General features: G+C 52.4%; 2 protein-coding genes across 3 annotated transcripts; both read left to right on the forward strand.

Moving 5' to 3' along the window:
* Positions 1 to 585: 585 nt before the first annotated feature.
* Positions 586 to 6747, forward strand: HMOX1 (heme oxygenase 1). Of its 2 annotated transcripts, XM_066549764.1 has the most exons (5): positions 586 to 718; positions 1037 to 1157; positions 3471 to 3962; positions 4578 to 4689; positions 6023 to 6747. In XM_066549764.1, the coding sequence occupies exons 1-5, from the start codon at positions 687 to 689 to the stop codon at positions 6157 to 6159; spliced, it is 894 nt and encodes a 297-aa protein (XP_066405861.1). In that variant the 5' UTR covers positions 586 to 686; the 3' UTR covers positions 6160 to 6747. The 2 variants fall into 2 exon arrangements, with proteins under 2 accessions (XP_066405861.1, XP_066405860.1); XM_066549763.1 differs by lacking the exon at positions 586 to 718 and having other exon boundaries at positions 846 to 1157.
* Positions 6748 to 8749: 2002 nt separating this feature from the next.
* On the forward strand, positions 8750 to 18205 carry MCM5 (minichromosome maintenance complex component 5). Its single transcript, XM_066550190.1, has 17 exons — positions 8750 to 8805; positions 9054 to 9236; positions 10097 to 10223; positions 10325 to 10453; positions 11130 to 11302; positions 12539 to 12694; positions 12783 to 12949; positions 13523 to 13694; positions 13796 to 13907; positions 14661 to 14804; positions 15092 to 15157; positions 15733 to 15909; positions 16013 to 16125; positions 16344 to 16472; positions 16713 to 16855; positions 17315 to 17442; positions 17848 to 18205. Exons 2-17 carry the CDS (start codon positions 9070 to 9072, stop codon positions 17947 to 17949), a joined length of 2205 nt encoding a protein of 734 aa, XP_066406287.1. The 5' UTR covers positions 8750 to 8805; positions 9054 to 9069; the 3' UTR covers positions 17950 to 18205.
* Positions 18206 to 19809: the final 1604 nt, after the last annotated feature.

Raw genomic sequence — 19809 nt, forward strand, 5'->3', positions numbered from 1 at the left:
AAGGGCTTTTGCTGTGCATGGGTGCTGGCACACCTGTGCTGGCTCTGTGCAAAGTGACAGGGCAAGGGGGAGCTGCACAAGGGCAGGTCTGGCACCAGCAGGCCAGAGCTGGTGGTGCCTGAGCACAGCCACAGGAGATGGGATGGTTATACCTGAGCTGTGCCCGAGCAGGTGAGGGTCAGGGCTGGATTAGCTCTCCAGGCAGAGTGCAAGGCACACAGACTGGGGTGCAGGGCGAGGAGGCTGCCCTCTGTGCCCCAGGCATCAGCTCTGTAAATCCACCCTCTTTGTCCAACCCTGCCGTGCGCAGGACAAGGAGCACCTCTGGCAATACCCGGGCTCTGTCTGCCACGGGCAAGGCACTGAAAGGGTTACAGAGCCAAGCACCCTCAAAAGAGAAGTTTCTGGACGTCCTCTGGTTTTTGCTTAGTAATCAGGATGCATCTGGTGACTTCCTCCTGGTTCCTGGGGGCTGGGGCCAGGAGGGGTGTCAGCGGGCTGGGAGGGAAGTGCTGCTGTGTTGTAAGAAGTTTGTGCTGCTCTGAGGTCAGCGCTCCTGCTCACGTGGCCTGGCACTATAAAGCTGGATTGGGACAGGCTGCCCAGCTCAGAGCCTCACTGTCCTGGGAGCTGGAAGGAAGGAGCAAAGCACCAGCAACAGCAGGGAAGCAGAGGAGTGGAGAAACATGGAAACTTCCCAGTCACACAACTCCGAGAGGTGAGAGCGGGACGGGAGTGAGAGGGAAGTTTTCTCAGAGGAGTGTTGTGTTTCTTGCCTTGCTTTTAGGAATGCTGTTCCTGTTCCTGCTCTGCAGGGAAAGGCATGCTGCTGCCTCCACCTCTGGATGGAGTCTGTCAGTCTTCCTTGCTCGGGACACTGTTTGGAAAGCTGGTGCTCTCTGGGTCTCATCCACATCTCTCAGGAACGCTCTGCTCCTTTTTCTGCCACCCCAGGCTCCCCCTTTTGTCCTAGAGAGCAAAGATCTGTTTTGTCAGAGGAGACAGCACTAATACCTGTTTCACTGTTCTTCCCCAGGATGTCCACAGACCTGTCAGAACTGCTGAAGGAAGCTACCAAGGAGGTGCACGAGCAGGCAGAGAACACACCGTTCATGAGGAACTTCCAGAAGGGGCAGGTGTCACTCCAGGAGTTTAAGGTACTTCAGCAGCATTGCTTGGGGATGGGAATTCCTCACCAGATAGATCAGATGGAGACTGAGAGGAGACTAAAGGGGGCAGGATGGGGTCAGTACAGGGGAGGAGGATGAGGACATGATGTATCAGCATCTCCTATGAAAAACATTAAACTTCTGCACCCTGAGGTGTTACTGGCTCCCCCTGCAGAAGGTGGCAAAGGACTCTGCATATCACAATGGGCAGCCAAGCTGAAACAGGAGAAAAAAGACAGAGGTTGATGGGACTAATGCTATTGCTTTTCTCTTGCTTCATAAATCCCTGCATGTTATTATTGCCACTCATAGTTAATGGAGATAGAACTATGTTCAGATACTTGAGCAGCTGAAATGCCCAAAAGAGGGAGAATTCTGTATTTACAACACTCTAAGCAGCTGCAACTAGAAATAATGATGGGATGGTGAGAAAGTGAGGATGTGGGATCATTGCTGGCACTGAACTTTGCATTGTCACTTGAGTTATACCACAGCTGAGATCATGAACAATAACTCAAAACCAGACTGAGTTTGAGCAATCTGTGTCTGCTGCTAACAAGTAGGAGCCTGTTGCTTTTTTCAAGATAAAAGAGAAACATTTCCACATATTAACCTAACCTGGCTAGATACAATTCCTGGGATCTGAGCCACACAACAAAGCAAAGAGCAAAACCAAAACAAACACCTGGGCTAGAAATTCCTGAGAGGCTATAGGAAGTGACACATGGACTTGCAAACAACAGCTACCAATTCAACCTGTGGCTTAATTACTTTGTTGTTGGATTGTTCCTTGGCAAATAAATCCACAGAATTAGGAAAAAGACTGCTTATTTCTGACAGATGGTATTCAGAATACTTAGCCAAGCATAAATTCAATCTCAGGTGCTGACTTCCTGCTGTAAGAAATATGGCATTGGTTAGGCAGTGATCTTTGACACAGGCAAGCTGTAAAAAGACCTTCAGGAATAAAACTTTGTTTCTTAGATGATTTTTACATGCTGACAGTTGAATGAGATGGGACATGGATTTTAAAATTTAACAAGTGTCTAAAAGCCATGTTTCTCATTAAACCACTACCTGCCTCTGAAAACAATCAGCTGAGCTACATTTTTGCTTAATTTGGAAGGCAATGTTCCCATGTTTTGTTTCTTTTCCGGTAAGCTGGGTAACAGGTTACTGTTTAATAAACTGTTTTTGTTTACTCTCTTGGCAGACCTATATATCTGGCCTGCTACGTGACCCCCCAGATGGTGGATATTTGTTTCCACAACCAGTCACTGCCCATGTGCTTATCAAAGTCCTATTTTCTGGCACAATGGGGCAAGGTTGAAACAGGAACTCTCTCATTGCAGAACTGACTGCTTTGTGAGAAAGTAAACAGCTTTCTCTCCTGTGAGCAACATAATCCCCCTAACCCAAACCTGACTCAGCTCTACTGCAACACCTTCATCTTTTACCATTTGCTGCTCACAAGGGGTCCCAGGGTAAGGAAGGGGTTGTGTAGGTGTAACAGCCTCTGAAAACAGAATGCCTGGGGAAGGAAAGAACACAGCTATATTGTCTCAGATCACATGGAAAAGTTGGCAGATAGAAGAAAGTATCACATAAGCTGGGAAAAACAACAATAACAATGGTTTCAAAATAGAGGGGAGAACACAGCCTCTCAGCACTCCTTCACAAAGACATCTTTCAGAGGCAGGCTGGGCTTCCAGATCCCTTTTATCTTGTCTCCCTGGGGCAACTGAGGAGGCAACCCCACTTGCACGCCTAAGTGAGCAGAGTGGTGGTGCCTCAGTTCCCAGGACGGTGGGATGCTGACAGGATGAATATGTTGAACAATAACCAGGGTGTGTCATCATCTCACAAGGCCCCACAAAGGGAAGCCACATTTTGGAGCATTCAAATTTTAACAATGTACCAGAAAGGATACCTTTGGGAATACCCTTTCTATTGACTGAGGGAACGGGAAGAGACCAGGAATGCTTAAACAGGGCTCCAGTTCACATCACACCAAGCTGCCAGACTTTAACTTGAAGGCAAGGCAGTGACTTCAGAGCAAGTAAGACCAATACCTGCTGGAAAGGGCTCACCTGATTGCTATCTCAAGCAGAAGGGAAGGGCTAAACAGTGTCTCCCTGTACCTTGCACTGTTTTCCACGTGGGAAATCTGCAACATCACAGATGTTTGTGACTCATAGTGGGTGTGCCCACGAGTACCTTTATTGTTAGTACAATTTGTCTCACAGACTTGAAAATGACAAAGAGATGCACCTATAGCTCACCCTCTTTCTTCTCTTTTAGCTGGTTACAGCATCCCTGTACTTCATCTACTCTGCTCTGGAGGAAGAGATTGAACGTAACAAGAACAATCCCGTTTATGCCCCTCTGTATTTTCCGGCCGAGCTGCACCGCAAAGCTGCCCTGGAGGAAGACTTGAAGTATTTCTACGGCCGAAACTGGAGGGAAGAGATCCCCTGTCCTGAGGCTACTCAGAAATACGTCGAGAGGCTCCACTACATAGGCAAGAACGAGCCAGAGCTCCTGGTGGCCCATGCCTACACTCGCTACTTGGGAGACCTGTCAGGGGGGCAGGTGCTGAAGAAAATTGCCCAGAAGGCTCTCCAGCTGCCCAGCACTGGGGAAGGGCTGGCTTTCTTCACCTTTGATGGGGTCTCCAATGCCACCAAGTTCAAGCAGCTCTATCGCTCCCGCATGAATGCTCTCGAGATGGACCTTGCCACGAAGAAAAGAGTCACGGAGGAGGCCAAGAAAGCATTCCTGTTAAATATACGGGTGAGTAACAACCAGCCAGCCCTGCCAGCCCACATCCTCTCTCAAACAAGAAAATAGCTACGGGGGAAATACAAGGCCAGTGTTTGCACTGGGCAGCTTATGAGAAGTTGCGGATCAGGGTGAGCAGGTCAGAGTTGGATGGCCATGTTCTCCAACCTGGCAGCCAAATAAAACAATGGTCTCTGAAAAGCTCTTCTCCCTCCCTTAGTGTTTGAATCCAGTCTCTTCTATGTGTCACTATTCAGATATGAATGAGGGTTAATACTGGGAGTGGGGATTACTACATAGTATCCTATGCCTCTGTGGTGATGTTACACAGATCCACTGTGCACTCTGACTAGGTGAGAGGCACCTTGCTTTCCTTCCCATCAGAAGGTGGGCAATAGCCTTCTCCTTAGCTGAAAGCTTCAGGGAGAACCTGCAAAGAGAACAAGGAGTTTGAAAGACATCCTCTTGACCTCACAGACAACTTTTGCTCCATGCAAAATGTGCCAGGAGACTTAGACTGAAACCTCGTGTCTTCCTCTAGTTCCTAAAGTGCCTGGGGAAGGGGCAGGGGGTCCAGGGAAAGAACAAGAGGACGCCACATAATGAGACAGTGTTTCTTGTCCTCAGGTGTTCGAGGCACTGCAGGAGCTGGTGTCCAAGGGCCAGGAGAATGGTCACCCTGTGCAGCCACAGGCAGAGCTGCTTCGCACGAGGAATGTCAACAAATCACACCAGCACGGTAAGACACTTCCAAGGGCAGGTGCTTCACAGTGCTCCTTCCTTCCCTCCTCCTCCCCTCCTCTGTCCTTGTTTGTAAAAGCCATTGGGAAACAAGCATGAGGTGCTTGCCCCATCTCTTCTCCAGCCATCAGCAGGCAGTGCAAGGAGAGGCACTGCTGTATGCAGAACTTCTTCTAGACATGGCAGAGCAAGGATAATACATGTGGGCTCTTCAAAAAGTGTGTCAGGGAGGAAGCTTTACAAAAAGAGACTCCTCTCTCCACCTCTAGGGCTTTAACAAATGTAAGGTTCCTTCACCACAGAGAAAACTGACCTTGAGTTCACAGAAGCAAGGGCATCAATTTTGGGTGCTGCAGATCAGCCGTGGTGCTATGATGCTGACAGAAGGTTCTTCTGGACACAGTCCTATCCAGCAGCCTGTCCTTTTCGACTGTATCTCCCTCTGATCATTTTCCTGCCTCCCAGAAGTATTGCTGAAAACACTGCAGAGAGTGTGCTGGGTTTACAGTGAGCACTGCTCTGGATGGTGGAATGTAATCAGGCCTGTACCTGAGTGAGGAGTGAGCTCAGATGTTTACAGAGCAGAGTAGTTTCCATGAGGACACACAATTCAAATAAAAAATGGCCTACCCATTCTGAAACTAAAATGGAGATTTGTTTTCAGTGCATCCTGGATTGAACTACAGTTTTTCCATGGCAAAGATGAAAAGCAAACATTACCTTAAGCATCTCTGGATAGTGAAGCTTAAAGCAGCTTCTGTGGGAAAGGCATTAAAAGTTGTCTGTGAAACATTGCCATTCCTTTCCCAATACATGCATACAAGTAAGATTTTCAGAAAAATTTGGTGTTGGAAGAGGAATCCCATCCTGAAGTCGTACTGCAGAAATTGCTTGGAGTGCTGAAGACTGTTCAAGGTCTTTAGATGCTGAACTAATTAAATCAGTGAGAAGTAGGACAGAAAATTCCTTTTAAAATCCTGGCTTCAGTATTTGTCTGTCTTCTGCACATATCAGGGGTTCGATGGAGCTGGGCAGTGCACGTGTAAGCCTGTAAGGAGACAAGGGAAGAGGGTGGTGGTCACCTACAGGCAGAGGGGCTGTGGGCCTTTGTGATTCCCAGGTCAAGTCTGCTGCTTCCCCTCTCCACTGGGAGAGCAGAACCTGCTGCCACTGTTTCTCCCAGCTGGGCTCTGGGCTTTCTCCTTCTTCCCTGGACAAATCCAGCAGGGTGTGCTCTGGCACTAGGGAGAGCAAACACTGCACCTTAGCAGCTTCTTGCCACAAACTCTTCTCACTTGTCTTTATTTGCTTCTTCTCCCAATTTGATGTAGGTGCAGCAGCTGGGAAGGGAAGCGAGAGGACAAAGCTGAGGAGCGCAGACACGACCGGCACGCCCTCCCTGCTGCGGTGGGTCGTGGCGCTCAGCTGCCTCGCCATGACGGTCGCCGTGGGCTTGTTTGCCATGTGAAAAAGCAGGACCTTCACCTTCTCTTTGTGACTTCCCTCACCCTGAACTAATCCACCTTCCCCAGTCCTTGTGAGAGAAATTACCCCTGACTGGGTACTGTGATCTTGGTTCTGCCACTAATACTAGGAGACTTTTCTCCCCGGAAATCAAAGAGTGCTGTAAGGGGGTTCAGGCAAAGTTTCTCCTGTGCTTGGTGTGAGCTCTTCTCAGAGACTAACTTTATCACCAAAAACCAAGGGTGCAAAAGGCTAAAAGCAATGGCCATGAATTGTCATTGCTTTACAGAGTGCCTACAAAAACCCTACAGGATCAGAAACACAGCTTTGGCATCTGTCTTTCCTCAGAAAGATGGAGTTCCTTGGAGCTCTGTTTGCTCAGATTTTTTATACTGCTAGATAATACTGTGATCACTTTCTCTGTGGAGCCACATGCTCCCATGGGTTCATTTTACATGACATTAGTAGGTCTTTTTTATTTCTTTTTCCCATTATTTTTGTCTTTGAAAAACAAAAGACAGTTGTTGGGCATACAGTGTCATTCTTGTCTGGTTGTATAATTTATACACATAATAAATGTCAATGTAAAGTCTTTGAGCCTGGTGTTTCCTATTATTAAAGCCTTACCTGGGGAAAAAGGAGGTGTCTTTCTTCCTCCTGGCTTTATGTCTTTTGGAGCTGCTGCCTGCACAGACACAACAATAGACAGAAGTGGGAGCCAGACTCTGCTCCCACTCACTGCTAACAATAACCTGTTCTAAGCTGGGGCAGGTTCCTTCAGCTCCTGCACATTGCTCTATTTCTAGAAACAGCACGAAATTCAGTGAGCGTTCAGAGTATTTATAGGGGGTGGAAGTGGCACATAAGTGCTGGTTGCTATTCTGTCACAAGCAAAATGTGATGGGACCCTCAGCTGGTTAAAACCAGGAAGCTTTCCCTGAACTGCCAGCAAAGGGCTGCATTGCCTCTGCAACAGCTTCAGCTGGAATCAGAATTGCCACGTGTGTTTTCACCTCCCAAAAGTTAAAGGCATCCCAGGTTTTGGTCAAGGTGGCTGAAAGGGAGGCATCAAGAACACAACCACTGCCCTCACCCTCACTTCCAGGACTTGGCACACAGGTGGCCTTGCTAAAGGCACTCCAAACACACAGCACTGCTGGAGCAGCCCATGCACACAGCTTGCTTTCCTTGCCTTTTGCTGAGGCACATCTGGAGGGCTGGGTTTGTGCCCAGCCACAGGCCCTGCCTGCTCCAGGAGCTCTCCCAGAACAGGAGAGGCTGCAGTTGGGTATGGCACTGCAGGTACTGACAAAAGTGCTGTGTTATCACCCAGAAAGCCTCTGTGATCAACCTGTCTCTGTGATGTGCCTGTTCTGGCTGTGACCTTAATCCCAAAGAAACATGTTCCTACTGATCTGTTTTAATGAACTGAACGTGCTCAAAGAACAAGAATCAGAAGGCAGGTCCTGCTGAGAATGAGCAGTGGGAAAACAGGACTGTTATCATTCTCAGGCTCTTTTCTACTCTGCATCCCTTTAACAGTTCTCTATTTGGATCCACCTGCCAGAAAAAATAGTTAATTCTTGAAAAAGATAGTTGGGTGTTTGAAGAGCAGGAATTTTGCTTGATAGCTATTTAAATACAACAACTTGTTCATTCAGATTTGAACTAAGTTCTACCTATTGAGCCACTCTAAACCACCCCAACTAAACCATTTTGTTCATTCAAACATGATCAGGAAGCTCAGATCCCAAAGAGACAAACAAATGCCCATGAGCTCAGAAACACACTGCACCACACTCAGCCCCTCTCCTCAGAGAGCCTGACTGCAACTTCAAAGCTGGAAAATATGGGTTCTGACAGGTATCATACCCTCCCTGCTCATGCCGGGAGAGAGATGGTGCTTTGGGTATCTCACAGCCATTGCTGTCACACATAGAAGATTCCAGACTGAGCCTCAAGTCCGCAGAAATGGAGACCAAGGCTTTGTTTGTACCTGTCTATGATCTGTATGAGTACACCTGGTTTCTGTGCAGCAATGACACACTCTTCATTTCCCGCGGGCTGCAGCTGAACCCTCCCTTGCCACGCACTCCCAGCTCGCTCTGCATTAGGGCGCGCTTTACCACGTTTCGGAAGGGCCAAACTGCGCATCCAGCGACCTGCCAGCCTTCCCCCCAAGTTCACAAACAGCCAGGAGGAAGGCATCCCGGAGGACTCGTGTCCTGCGGCCCTGAAGCACTGAGGGGCCCCGGCTGTCCCAGGAGCCTGAAGAGTGATTAATCCACTGTATTCCCGCACCGCCCGCGATGGTATCGCCCGCTCCCCCTCCGCGCCCCGCCGCAATGGTGCGGCCCGCCCGCCATTTCGCTTCCCCCCGCCCTTCGCTCCCAGATTTCGCGCCACACCGCTGAGGGCGGGCAGGGGGCGGAGCGCCCCGGCCAATCAGCGGCGGCAGAGGCGCCGCGCGCTCCCTCTCGGGGCGGGGGCGAGGGGGCGGCTGCGGCCCAATCAGCGGCGGCGCGCGGCGGGCGGGCCAATCGTAGCGCGCGGCGGCGGAGGCAGCGCGCGCTCCCTGCCCCGGTTTGGTTTCCGCCGCGCGCCGGTTTTGCCGCGAAAAAGTTGGGAGCGGGCTCCGGTGGGGAGCGAGGTACGGAGCGGCGGGGATCGGGATCGGGGTGGGGTCGGGATCGGGGTGGGGTCGGGATCGGAGTCGGAGTCGGGATCGGGGTCGGAGTCGGGGTCGGGGTCCGGTTGTCCCTGGGGCATTGCGGGGAAAGAGCGCGGCCCGTGCGTGGGGCGCGGCGCGGGGCACTCGGCTGGGGCCATCCCGCGGGGCACTGGGTGCGGGCGGGGGAAGGAGGCGGCCGGGGCTGAGCCAGCGCTCCCGCCCCGCAGCGGAGCAGCGGCCGCGATGTCCGGCTTCGACGACCCCGGGATTTACTACAGCGACAGTTTCGGGGGAGACGCGTCCGTGGACGAGGGGCAGGTTCGGAAGTCGCAGCTGCAGAAGCGGTTCAAGGAGTTCCTGCGGCAGTACCGGGTGGGCACGGACCGGACGGGCTTCACTTTCAAATACAGGTGCTGCTGTGGCCCCTTTTCTCCTTCTGAGCCTTGCCCATCCCCACCTGCACATCCAGTCCGCTCTTAACCTCCCTCCTGCAGTGCACACCCCACAAACAAAGTAGCCACTCTGTCTCTTCTCGTCGGCCATAAAAAGCTCAGTATTAAGAGGTGTTTGTGTTTAACGTGACAGAAAGGCAGAGGTCTGGTGTTGTCACAAATTTTTAGGCAGCCAGCCAGTGGAAAAGATAGCAATAGAGGGATCCACACTGCCAGGCTTGCACTTAGTTCTGAGATTCAAGGTCTGTGTTTGAAGTTGTAGTGCTCTCTGGTTTGGAGAATTTTCTGTGTCTATTAAATCAGTGCACCACTCTGCACGTATGCCTTCCAGCTCTATGAAGTTCCTTTGGCCACCTTTTGCTTATGCAGTTCAGAGACACAGCTCAACACGTTGAAAAAACATGGAGATACATCATAATCAGGGTTAGAACAGGCTTTTGCCTCTGAATTTCAATAATCCTGGCATTTGTAAGGAAAATGTTGTCTGTTCTGTTATTACTGCCTTTGCTTTAAACCACATCTTAGGTATAGTAATTATTATCCTACATGCAGGTTTTTTCTCCCTGTTTATCTGGTCATGTAACTCCAGTAAATACTTCACATTGCCACTGCAGCACTGGTGTCCCTGGTCTTGTGTCACCTTTCAAAGTGGGCTTGGGTGAAAGGTTGCCCAGCTTCCCCTGTGCTTCTCCTGGAACTCACCTGATTTTCCCTGCTTGCTTTCCAAACCGAGGACTCCCAGCAGAGCCTGCCTTTTCTGATCCCTGCTTGACTGATGCTTTCTGCCCTGCAAACCTTTGCTGTTTCCTGCCTTACAGGGATGAGCTCAAGCGGCATTACAACCTGGGGCAGTACTGGGTGGAGGTGGAGATGGAAGACTTGGCCAGCTTTGACGAAGATCTCGCAGACTATTTGTACAAGCAGCCAACAGAGCACCTGCAGCTGGTAAGCATGGGGGTTGGCAACCCAAAATATTGTCACGAGAGCAGCTCTGATGTTCTGCTGTAACAGACCCACTGATAGCTAGCCCATTGCTCCCTCTCTAGTTGGAAGAAGCAGCAAAAGAAGTTGCAGATGAGGTCACTCGTCCTCGTCCCTCAGGGGAGGAGACTCTCCAGGACATCCAAGTGATGCTGAGGTCGGATGCCAACGCGGCCAACATCCGCAGCCTGAAGGTGAGTGAAGTGTGTGGTGTGATTGCAGGGGAGCTTTGGGGATCTGGTCTCATGGCTCAAGACAGGTTATTGCCATTCGTTTGAGGGTTCCCAGGGAGTCCCCAGGGGCCCCCTAAACTGTAAGTTCCCTGGTAGCAGCAGGCAGGCAAGGAGACTCCACGCAGCTTCTGAGGGGGCTAATTAGGTGAGGGTTTATTGGGGGTCCCACCCCCAGGAGCAGCAAGGTTTCTGGGGGAGAAGGGGGAAAGGGGAAGAGTGGAAGAGCCTAGGTAGAAAAGGGCCAAGAGAGAGCCTCGTCTCCCTCGCACAGTTTTACAGGGAGATTCAAAGTGAGCACGGAATAAGCCTTGGGCCAATGAGATTACAGATACATGCTACTTCAGGGGAGGATCCCAGGCTTGGAATAAACTGTACATTTTCGAGGAGTGAGACAGAGCATACCATTTAAATAAAATGTAACACCACAACAGGTCACTCACTAATTTACAAGCATGGTTACTCTGCAGCTCAAATCTGACTGCAGAGGGCTGTTATTGCTGGTTCCTGCTGCAGGGACGTTATTGCTGTTGGTGGTGCTCTGTACAGAGTGTGCTGTCCTTTGCTCTCATGCTTTGTAGTTTCCTATCCATCTTCCACTGATGCTTTTCTCACCTTCCCTTCGCCTTTGCCTTTTCAGTCTGACCAGATGTCCCACCTTGTGAAGATCCCTGGGATTGTAATTGCAGCAACCCCTGTGAGAGCCAAGGCCACCAGAATCACCATCCAGTGCCGCAGCTGCCGCAACACCATCAGCAACATCGCCGTGCGCCCGGGCCTGGAGGGCTACGCCCTGCCCAGGAAGTGCAACACGTAAGGACCAACAGGCTGGAGGGCCAGAAAAGACTGCATTCCCTCTTCCTGCTCCTGCTGCGTCCCATGCATTGCAGAATCCCTGTTCCACAAGGCAGCAGGATCTGCATGGCTCTGCCTGCACCCTTTGTGCTGCCCCTGGGCCAGTGTGCAGTTCTGGCTGGCAAGTTCTAGCTGTCCCTCTGTGGGCGTGCTGCTTCTGACGCTGCACAGTCAGTGCTGCATGCAGCGTTGAGTGACCGTGTCCAGGGAGTTCTTCTTATTCATAGGGAGTTTCGCCTGTTGTGCCTAAAGGTTCATTCCTGCCTCCAGCTGTCCCATAATGCTAAGTTGCTCTACTCTTTTCCAAACCAACTCCTTGCTTCTACGTTCCCACTCCTGAGGGGGCTGTTTTGTGTTACCTTCCTTAGGGATGCTTTTCTGCTGGCCTTTTTATCCTGCTTTACAGCTCCTGGTGCCTCTGAGAACTGTGAGCATTAGACTGCCATTGTGCTGCAGCTCTCGAGGCAACCACTCCTGGTGGGTTGTGTCTTTGGGCTCATACCTGCCAGTATTTATTTTCTGCACCTGAACTCTAATGCAGCTTGAGAGGGGTTTGGGCTAGGGATCATTCCCAATGTGTGTGGTCTGTACAGCACCTCGTTCCTGATCCCTGACTGCATGAGTGCATCTGCTCTCTGGTGTTGCCCTACCTGAAAGCCCTGCATGGAGTCAGGCATCAGTTGTGCCACTCTGAGACAGCAGCAGGACGTGGAGCTGCTCTTTGTCTCAGAGAACTTGTAATCTAGCTAGGCAGATATGGCTTGAGAGACTGGGAGGTGGATGTCAGCCTTGTCACATTGCTAATTGCTTTCTCACCAGAAACCACTTAACATTTGCTTCGTGCATGAGGTTGTAAAGAAAAACGCCCTGCCGTGTAACTGAGTCTGTGCTGCTACCCTCTGTGTAATTAATGAATTAGAGCTAGCAGAGGAGGGGTGGGAGGAAGGGAGAGTGCTCAGACAAGTGTCACCCTGCTCTGGCTTGTTCTCATGTACACATTTGGCACTTGTAGAAGACAAGACAGAGGGCTTGCTGGCCTTTGGTCTGGCCCCATGTGTCTGCCCTTAGCTGCTGATGTGGCACTGCTTGGAAGGGCAGCTGTCCCTTGCTGTCGCTGCTGTCCCCTCCACAGGTGCGCTCCAAGGGGCGGCTCCTCGGTGCTAACAGCCTCCCCTGACTGATCTCTCTGCACAGAGAACAAGCTGGCCGCCCAAGGTGCCCTCTGGACCCTTACTTTATCATGCCAGATAAGTGCAAGTGCGTGGATTTCCAGGTCCTGAAACTACAGGAGTCTCCAGATGCCGTGCCACACGGGGAGATGCCCCGGCACTTGCAGCTCTACTGTGACAGGTACTGGCACAGCCCTCCCACCCTGCCCCTGCTGGCTGGCTCTGCTGCCATCCTTTCCCACCACCATCCTCTGCCTGTCTCCTCTTAGGTACCTGTGTGACAAAGTTGTCCCAGGGAACAGAGTCACTATCATGGGGATCTACTCCATCAAGAAATCTGCACAGGGCAAGAACAAAAGCCATTACAATGTGGGGGTGGGCATCCGGAGCGCTTACATCCGCGTGGTGGGCATCCAGGTGGACACGGAAGGCTCAGGTGAGGGCTGCTTTTGGTGTGCATTTGGTCTGTGTTGGTAGCCTGGTGTTGGGAGACACTTCCCACCCTGTTCCTGAACAAGGAAGTGATCCCTCAGCAAGAACTGTTTGAAATCACAGCCTTCATCCTTCTCTGCTGTTTATGTTCAAGCCATTCCAGGGTCTGACTTGTCCTGGGCTCTCTGTAGTCATGTCCTGTAAGGCTTTTTCCCAGTCATATTAAATGAGGAGGTCTCAGCCTGGGTCCTCCAGGGCTAAGCCATCCCTGAGGATCCCAGCTGAAGTCCCTGGTTAAGACTGTATTTAAAACGTGGTCCTGACTGTAATTCTCCCTCTGGTTCCTGCAGAGCTGCTTTGCTCAAAATCCTTGCTTTTTCTTATCAGCCTCTAAGGACACAGCAGCCTGCCTTGTTGGGTTAGCAGATGCTTGCCCTCTCCACCCTTCCTACCTGGTGGCACTTGGCATGATTTTCAAGAGGGGATTTTGGTTGTAGTGTGCAAGGGGGGAATGATACAGTTTCCTCTAAGACCTCTATTTGTTCACTTTTGCATCATTCCCCTCATCCCTGTACAGGACATGGCTTCAGTGGCTCGGTGACCCCTCAAGAAGAGGAGGAACTTCGTCGCCTTGCTGCCATGCCCAACATCTATGAGACCATTGCCAAGAGCATCGCGCCCTCCATCTACGGCAGCACTGACATCAAGAAGGCCATCGCCTGCCTCTTGTTTGGGGGCTCCCGCAAGAGGTGGGGAAGAGTCAGCCCTGGTTTCCAAAGTCAGTGTTTTGTTATCAAAATAAACGCTCACCATCTCTCTTCCCTCTCTTCTCCCAACCCCATCACTCCAGGCTCCCGGATGGCCTGACCCGCAGAGGGGACATCAACTTGCTGATGCTGGGGGACCCTGGCACGGCCAAATCCCAACTGCTGAAGTTTGTTGAGAAGTGTTCGCCCATTGGGGTATGTGGCTTGAGGTGCCCACTTGTAGTGCGCCCCTTTTCTCTCTTCTGCTCCTTGTCTAGCCCCAGAGACAAGACCGTGGTCATGGCAGACACCTGCTTGTGCATCCACAGGCAGACTTGCTGGCAGAGGCACGAACTGCCATTTCCAGTACTAGCCTAGAAGGGATGGGCAGTGAGGGAGGGAAGGTGAAGAAGGTCATGCCTTTTATTATGCTGTGAGCCAGGCTGTTACCATATGTCCAAAGACGTGCCTGGTGCTGCTGTTTATTGTTAAGACTTGATCAGCAGAGGGGCTGGCTGGTCAGGACAAATTAAGTTGACTGCATCTCAGGCACGGACCTCCAGCCTGAGCCCAGGCATAGAATTATGTTTTCAGCTGTGTTTTTTTGTAGTCTCTATTAAACTCAGCCTCTGACTGTATTGTTCCCTCCAGGGGCAAACAAAGCTAATGCAGCAGCCCACCAAACAATGAATCACTCCCTCTTCTGTACTTAATATCTGTGTTTGTGTCTGCATGCCCTCCGGTGTGTCACAGCTGCTTAGTCTGAGGCTTGGGATGAGGCAATAGCCCTGCTCTTCACCCATCACATCTGCTTTTTACATGTGCTGAGGGCTTTTCTTGGAGGTTCTTCCCTCAGGAGCTCTGGATTTTGTGGTGCCAGGGATGTTTTGTCTCTCAGCTGGAGCAGTGGCCTCCTGGGTGCTGCTGCAGCTGATGCCCTGTCCCTTTCCTTGTTCCACGTGTCACTAGGTGTACACCTCAGGAAAAGGCAGCAGTGCTGCTGGCTTGACAGCCTCAGTGATCCGTGACCCTGTCTCCAGGAATTTCTTCATGGAGGGAGGAGCCATGGTGCTGGCAGACGGAGGAGTGGTGTGCATCGATGAGTTCGACAAGGTACCTGTGGGGCTGCCTGTGGGAGTGGGAAGGAGAGCCCTTGGGATGCCAGCCTGTCCCAGCAGAGCCCAGAGCTGCAGGAGGAAGGGCAACTCCGCTGACACTCCCTCACTTCCTTCCAGGGAAGGTTGGGGATGGGGTTGCAAGGAAATTCAGTTGCATCCTGCCTGCTTGGGCAGAGGTCCTCACAGGCCTTTATGTGGGGGGTCACTTCAGTAAGTGTGTGGCAGAGGTGACTGATGGTGACTTTTTCTCCTTGCCTGGTTTCTCTCACCTGGGATGCGAAGATGCGGGAGGATGACCGTGTGGCCATCCATGAGGCGATGGAGCAGCAGACCATCTCCATTGCCAAGGTGAGCTGTGGATTGAGCATGCTGCCCTGAGGTGGGAATCTGAGAGCCCTGCAACCAGTGGCCACACATCTTTTGCCAGAACTGCCCATTTTAGAGCCCAGGCAGTGGTATTGATGGTTGCTGGTGTCGCTGATCTGAGAGCAGTCAGCCCTGCCTGGAGGCTTTGGCCAGCCTGAACTTCATGGCTTCTCCTTGCTGCTGGCTGTCAGGCTGTACCTGCAAACCCATGCTTTGTGCCAGAGCTGCCCAGAAGGACTCAGCCCTGTCTGCCCAGTGTTTGTGTCTCAGATCACAAACGTGGGGTGAGGTCTCCTCTGTCTCTGCCCTCGACAAGAGGTTTTAAATGAAATTACTCAGTGCTCAAGTCTCAGCTGAAGCCACTCCCCTTTCAGAAGGACATGTGGGTCCTGTCCCACCATTACAGAGCAACTGAGTGCTACTTATGGGGCTTTATTTAAATGCAAGTGATTACAGTGAGTCCTTGAAAATGGCTTTCAACCTTTCACTGAATAATGACCTGCTGTGACATGGAGGGGGTCTTGACACCATCCTTTTTTTTTTGCCTTCACCCACAGGCAGGAATCACAACCACACTCAACTCCCGCTGCTCAGTTCTTGCAGCTGCCAACTCCGTCTTTGGGCGCTGGGATGATACCAAGGGCGAGGAGAACATTGATTTTATGCCCACCATCCTGTCCCGATTTGACATGATCTTCATCGTTAAGGATGAGCACAATGAGGAGCGAGACATGGTGCGTGGAGCCACGGGTGCAGCTGGGACTCAGGGTGCCCCTTTCTTTGGGAGGAGGAGGAGGCAGGGCCTTCCTGCTCTCTGACTGCCTTCTGCTTTCCCAGACGCTGGCCAAGCACGTGATGGCCTTACACGTGAGTGCCTTGACGCAGACCCAGGCCGTGGAGGGCGAGATCGAGCTGAACAAGCTGAAGAAGCTCATCTCCTTCTGTCGGACGTGAGTGTCGGGCGTGCCTTTGGCACCCCCGGGCTGCGCAGTGGGAGGCAGTGGTGAGAGGCAAAGCACCCGGCACTCTGGGTGCCCTTTCTCTTAACTCCTGCTTGGGAAAAGGGTGCAAGAGGAGCTCTCAGTGGTGCTGCAGCACCCAGGGAAGGGAGGGGTGCCCGGGGGACCCTCCCCTTGGGCGCTGGCTCCAGCTGGTATCCCCCTTGCAGGAAGTGTGGCCCTCGGCTGTCGGCAGGGGCAGCGGAGAAGCTGAAGAACCGCTACATCCTGATGCGCAGCGGCACCCGCCAGCACGAGCAGGAGAGCGACCGCCGCTCCAGCATCCCCATCACTGTCCGGTGAGCAGCACCCCCTCCTCGCCCCCAGCGCCTCTGGGGCTAGGGCTCTGTTACTGGGCTCATCCAGGAAGGGGCTGTCGCAGTGCTGGGCTGTGAGGGTGTGGCCCCGAGCCCTGAAAGTGCTGTGGGGGGAGGCAGGAGGTGCATGGAGTGGGAGAGGTGGGGATGTCTGGAATTGGGGGGGAAGAAAACATCCCTGAAGCTGCAGTAGAAAGCAGGGAATGTCTCTGGTGGCTGCAGGCAGCTGGAGGCCATTGTGCGCATTGCCGAGTCCTTGGCGAAGATGAGGCTCCAGCCCTTTGCCACCGAGACAGACGTGGAGGAGGCCCTGCGGCTCTTCCACGTGTCCACGCTCGATGCGGCCATGTCGGGCAGCCTGTCAGGTGAGGAGGAGATACTCTCTACTGGGGGTAGGAGAGACATGCTGGACCTGGCTGCTCAGGGCAGGCAGAGACAAGTTCCTCTCTCAGGACCTGGCTGTCAGGGGCAGGTGCTGGCCCTGCTTCCTGAGCAAAGACAAAGGAATGCTTTGGGCAGCAAGGGGCCATCGTGGGACTGTGCCTCACAGGGAGGGCAAAGGCAGACACTGAGGATCTCCTGTGCTGCCCAGGGAAGGGCTGGTCTGGCCCCTTGTGGTCTCAAGGGCAAAATCTGGTGCTGGACGTGGTTCCCTCATTCAGTTCTGTGGTTGGAGCTCCACAGCCTTTTACAGTGGAGTTGTTAGTGGGTTCCCTAAAGTCTGTAAGCTGTGCAGGTGTGGTGGGAGACACAGGAGCTGAGCACTGTGTCCTGGAGGGTGACAGCTGGGCAGCACAGAGAGCTCACTCAGTGTCTCCCTGCAGGGGCAGAAGGCTTCACAACACAGGAGGACCAAGAGATGCTGTCCCGCATTGAGAAGCAGCTCAAGCGCCGCTTCGCCATCGGCTCCCAGGTGTCCGAGCACAGCATTGTCCAGGACTTCATGCGCCAGGTGGGCCAGGGACCCATAGAGGGCTGGGCTCCAGGGAAAACCAGGGATCCCAGGCTGCTGTTGGGGGCATGAAACCCCTTCCTCAAGGGCGGACTGGTGAACCTTTTGGTCATGCTTTAGAAGTTGTGTGTAGGGAATGGTGTGCAATGTGATTGCAGAGTTTAAGGAGACTGAGGTAATTTTCTGCAAAACCTCTGAGGGCTGGGGCTGTTTGGGGTCCTACCCTTGAAACCAGAACTGTTGAATTTATGACACTGGCTGCAGTCAGATCTGAAATAAGGAAAGCATCAGTGTCTTGGGCTATTGGGCTTGCTCTTTTAGAGAGTCCTAGCCAGGCTTTGGCAGAGGTTGCTCCTGTTGGCTATTCCATGCTGGCTCATGTTCCCCCACTCTCTCCCTTTGCAGAAGTACCCAGAACACGCCATCTACAAGGTGCTGCAGCTGATGATGCGGCGGGGGGAGATCCAGCACCGCATGCAGCGCAAGGTCCTGTACCGCATCAAGTGACCTCCCTGTCCCAGGCTCCAGGAGGGAACTGCTGCTGCTGACACTGCCCAGGAGCAGGCAGAGTGTCCCTGGGAGCTGGGGCCTGCTCCTGAAAGAAGCTTTTCCTTGGGGAGCCCAAAAGCCCCAGGCCTCCATCTTGAACCAGGGTTTGTGGTGGTCAGGGTGTCCCTTGTATGCTCTGTTGCTGTGTCATGTCCATGTTTCTTTGAACTTTAAAAGCTTTTAATTTGTATTAAAATAAAACTTGATATTGGTAGCTTGGGGTCTTTGCCCGTGAGGGGCAGAGGGGATGGATCCCTTTCCTCCTTTGAAGGGGGGTGCAGGATTTTGGATAGAAAGGTGTCCCTCCTGCCTGCCCTCCCTTATGCACTTACTCTCACTCAGGCTCCAGCCTCATGGGTAGCACCAGCAGCCCTGAAGCCAGAAACTCATTTCTCACTCAGGGTTTGTCTATTAAGGCATGAAGCCTGTTGGCACAAGCTGTCCAGTTGGGCTCAGCAGTGCAGGAGGCACTTTACCACTCCCTGTGTGCAGTCTTCTACTTTCTTCCCCCTCAGCCAGTGGCAGTGAAGGAAATTATTTGCTGTTTGTTCCCTGCTCTTTGCTAATCCCTCTTTGCTTTATTCCAGGGCTGCAGCAGGGACACTCTCTAGCCTGCAGTGTTAAAGGGCTGTGTGAAAGTTTTGCTTGAGGCATGGGCAGAGTTCCCTGCTTGCTCCAGTGAGGATGGAGATGAAGGATAAATCCCCATGAGCTGTGTGCTGTCCTCCAAGTAGTCCCTGCCACCTCCTCCTTTATGCCAGTGGCCTTGGGGAAGATTGTCCCACACACTGGGAGCCTCTCCTGGACACTGCCCCAGGGTGCCCTTGTGCAGCTACTCACCCTTCTGCATTTGCAGCACAACCTTGCACTTAAAAACTTGGCAGATTTTAGTACTGTATCTCTTAAGTGTTCTCACAGAGATGTATGGTGCTGGTAGGTCCCTGCTCTCAGCAGCCTGGGGCCACCCTGCCTGTGAGGACACTGCTGAAGACAGCAGTGTTGGGTGAGCAGAGCTGCTGCACGAGGTGGACAGGCTGGTGCCTGTGGCTGCTTTCAGGCTGAAAAACCCCAGGAGAGGTTTCAATAGCAACAGAAACATTCAGGGCCAGCAGAGGGTACCAGAGCCTTGAGGATGCCAAACTGTGGCCCTGCTTGTGGCACTGCCTCCTTCTCCTAGAGGGAAAACCAAGGGAGCCCAATGGGCTGGGCTGTGCTGTGCACTCAGTCTGGCAGCTCCCACGAGGGCTGGGCCCCACTGCAGCACTTGGGGGTCCAACAGCATCTCTCTGCTTCTGGGGCTTGAGGCACATGGTGCACTCCTGTGGTTGTGGAGTTGGAAGTCTGGAGGGGCTGGGTGGTGGTGGCATGGGAGAGACTGGCTGCAAATTAGAGGAACAGCCTTCTGCTCTTCATTCTCCAATTTTTTTGTTAGGGACAGCCTTTGTGGAGGGCTAGAAGGAAGAGAAGGCTGGCCTAGACTCCCAAAGAATAGGCCAGAATAGGTCTCTCATTCTGGTGATTTTATTGCCCCATGATTTTGCATGTGCCGAGCACCTTGCAGTGTTTCTTGGAGCAAGCAATGCTGGGGCAAAAGAGGGCCCCTTTGTGCCTTTTTTTTTTCCTGAGGGGAAACTTTTCTGTCCTCACAGTGCTTCCTGGATGTAAAAATAAGAGAGGGATGCTGCTGCTCCATGGAGGGGATCATCTCCAGGAAGAAGAGTAAGTGGATGTGGGAATAACAGCCACATCCTCCCCTAGAAACAGAAGTACTCAAAACTCCAGGTGTCTGTTGGAGAGCATCCTGCCCTCCTCATGAGC

Source organism: Molothrus aeneus, chromosome 5 (assembly GCF_037042795.1).
Source record: "Molothrus aeneus isolate 106 chromosome 5, BPBGC_Maene_1.0, whole genome shotgun sequence".
Lineage (NCBI taxonomy): Eukaryota > Metazoa > Chordata > Aves > Passeriformes > Icteridae > Molothrus > Molothrus aeneus.

Excerpts from the sequence above, each read along its gene's own strand:
- HMOX1 (XM_066549763.1), top strand. The coding sequence starts at position 846 with ATGGAGTCTGTCAGTCTTCCTTGCTCGGGACACTGTTTGGAAAGCTGG. Across the intron at positions 1,158-3,470 it reads TGTCACTCCAGGAGTTTAAG|CTGGTTACAGCATCCCTGTA; the intron begins GTACTTCAGCAG and ends CTTCTCTTTTAG. Across the intron at positions 4,690-6,022 it reads CAACAAATCACACCAGCACG|GTGCAGCAGCTGGGAAGGGA; the intron begins GTAAGACACTTC and ends AATTTGATGTAG.
- MCM5 (XM_066550190.1), top strand. The coding sequence starts at position 9,070 with ATGTCCGGCTTCGACGACCCCGGGATTTACTACAGCGACAGTTTCGGG. Across the intron at positions 10,224-10,324 it reads CAACAGAGCACCTGCAGCTG|TTGGAAGAAGCAGCAAAAGA; the intron begins GTAAGCATGGGG and ends CTCCCTCTCTAG. Across the intron at positions 17,443-17,847 it reads TCCAGGACTTCATGCGCCAG|AAGTACCCAGAACACGCCAT; the intron begins GTGGGCCAGGGA and ends CTCCCTTTGCAG.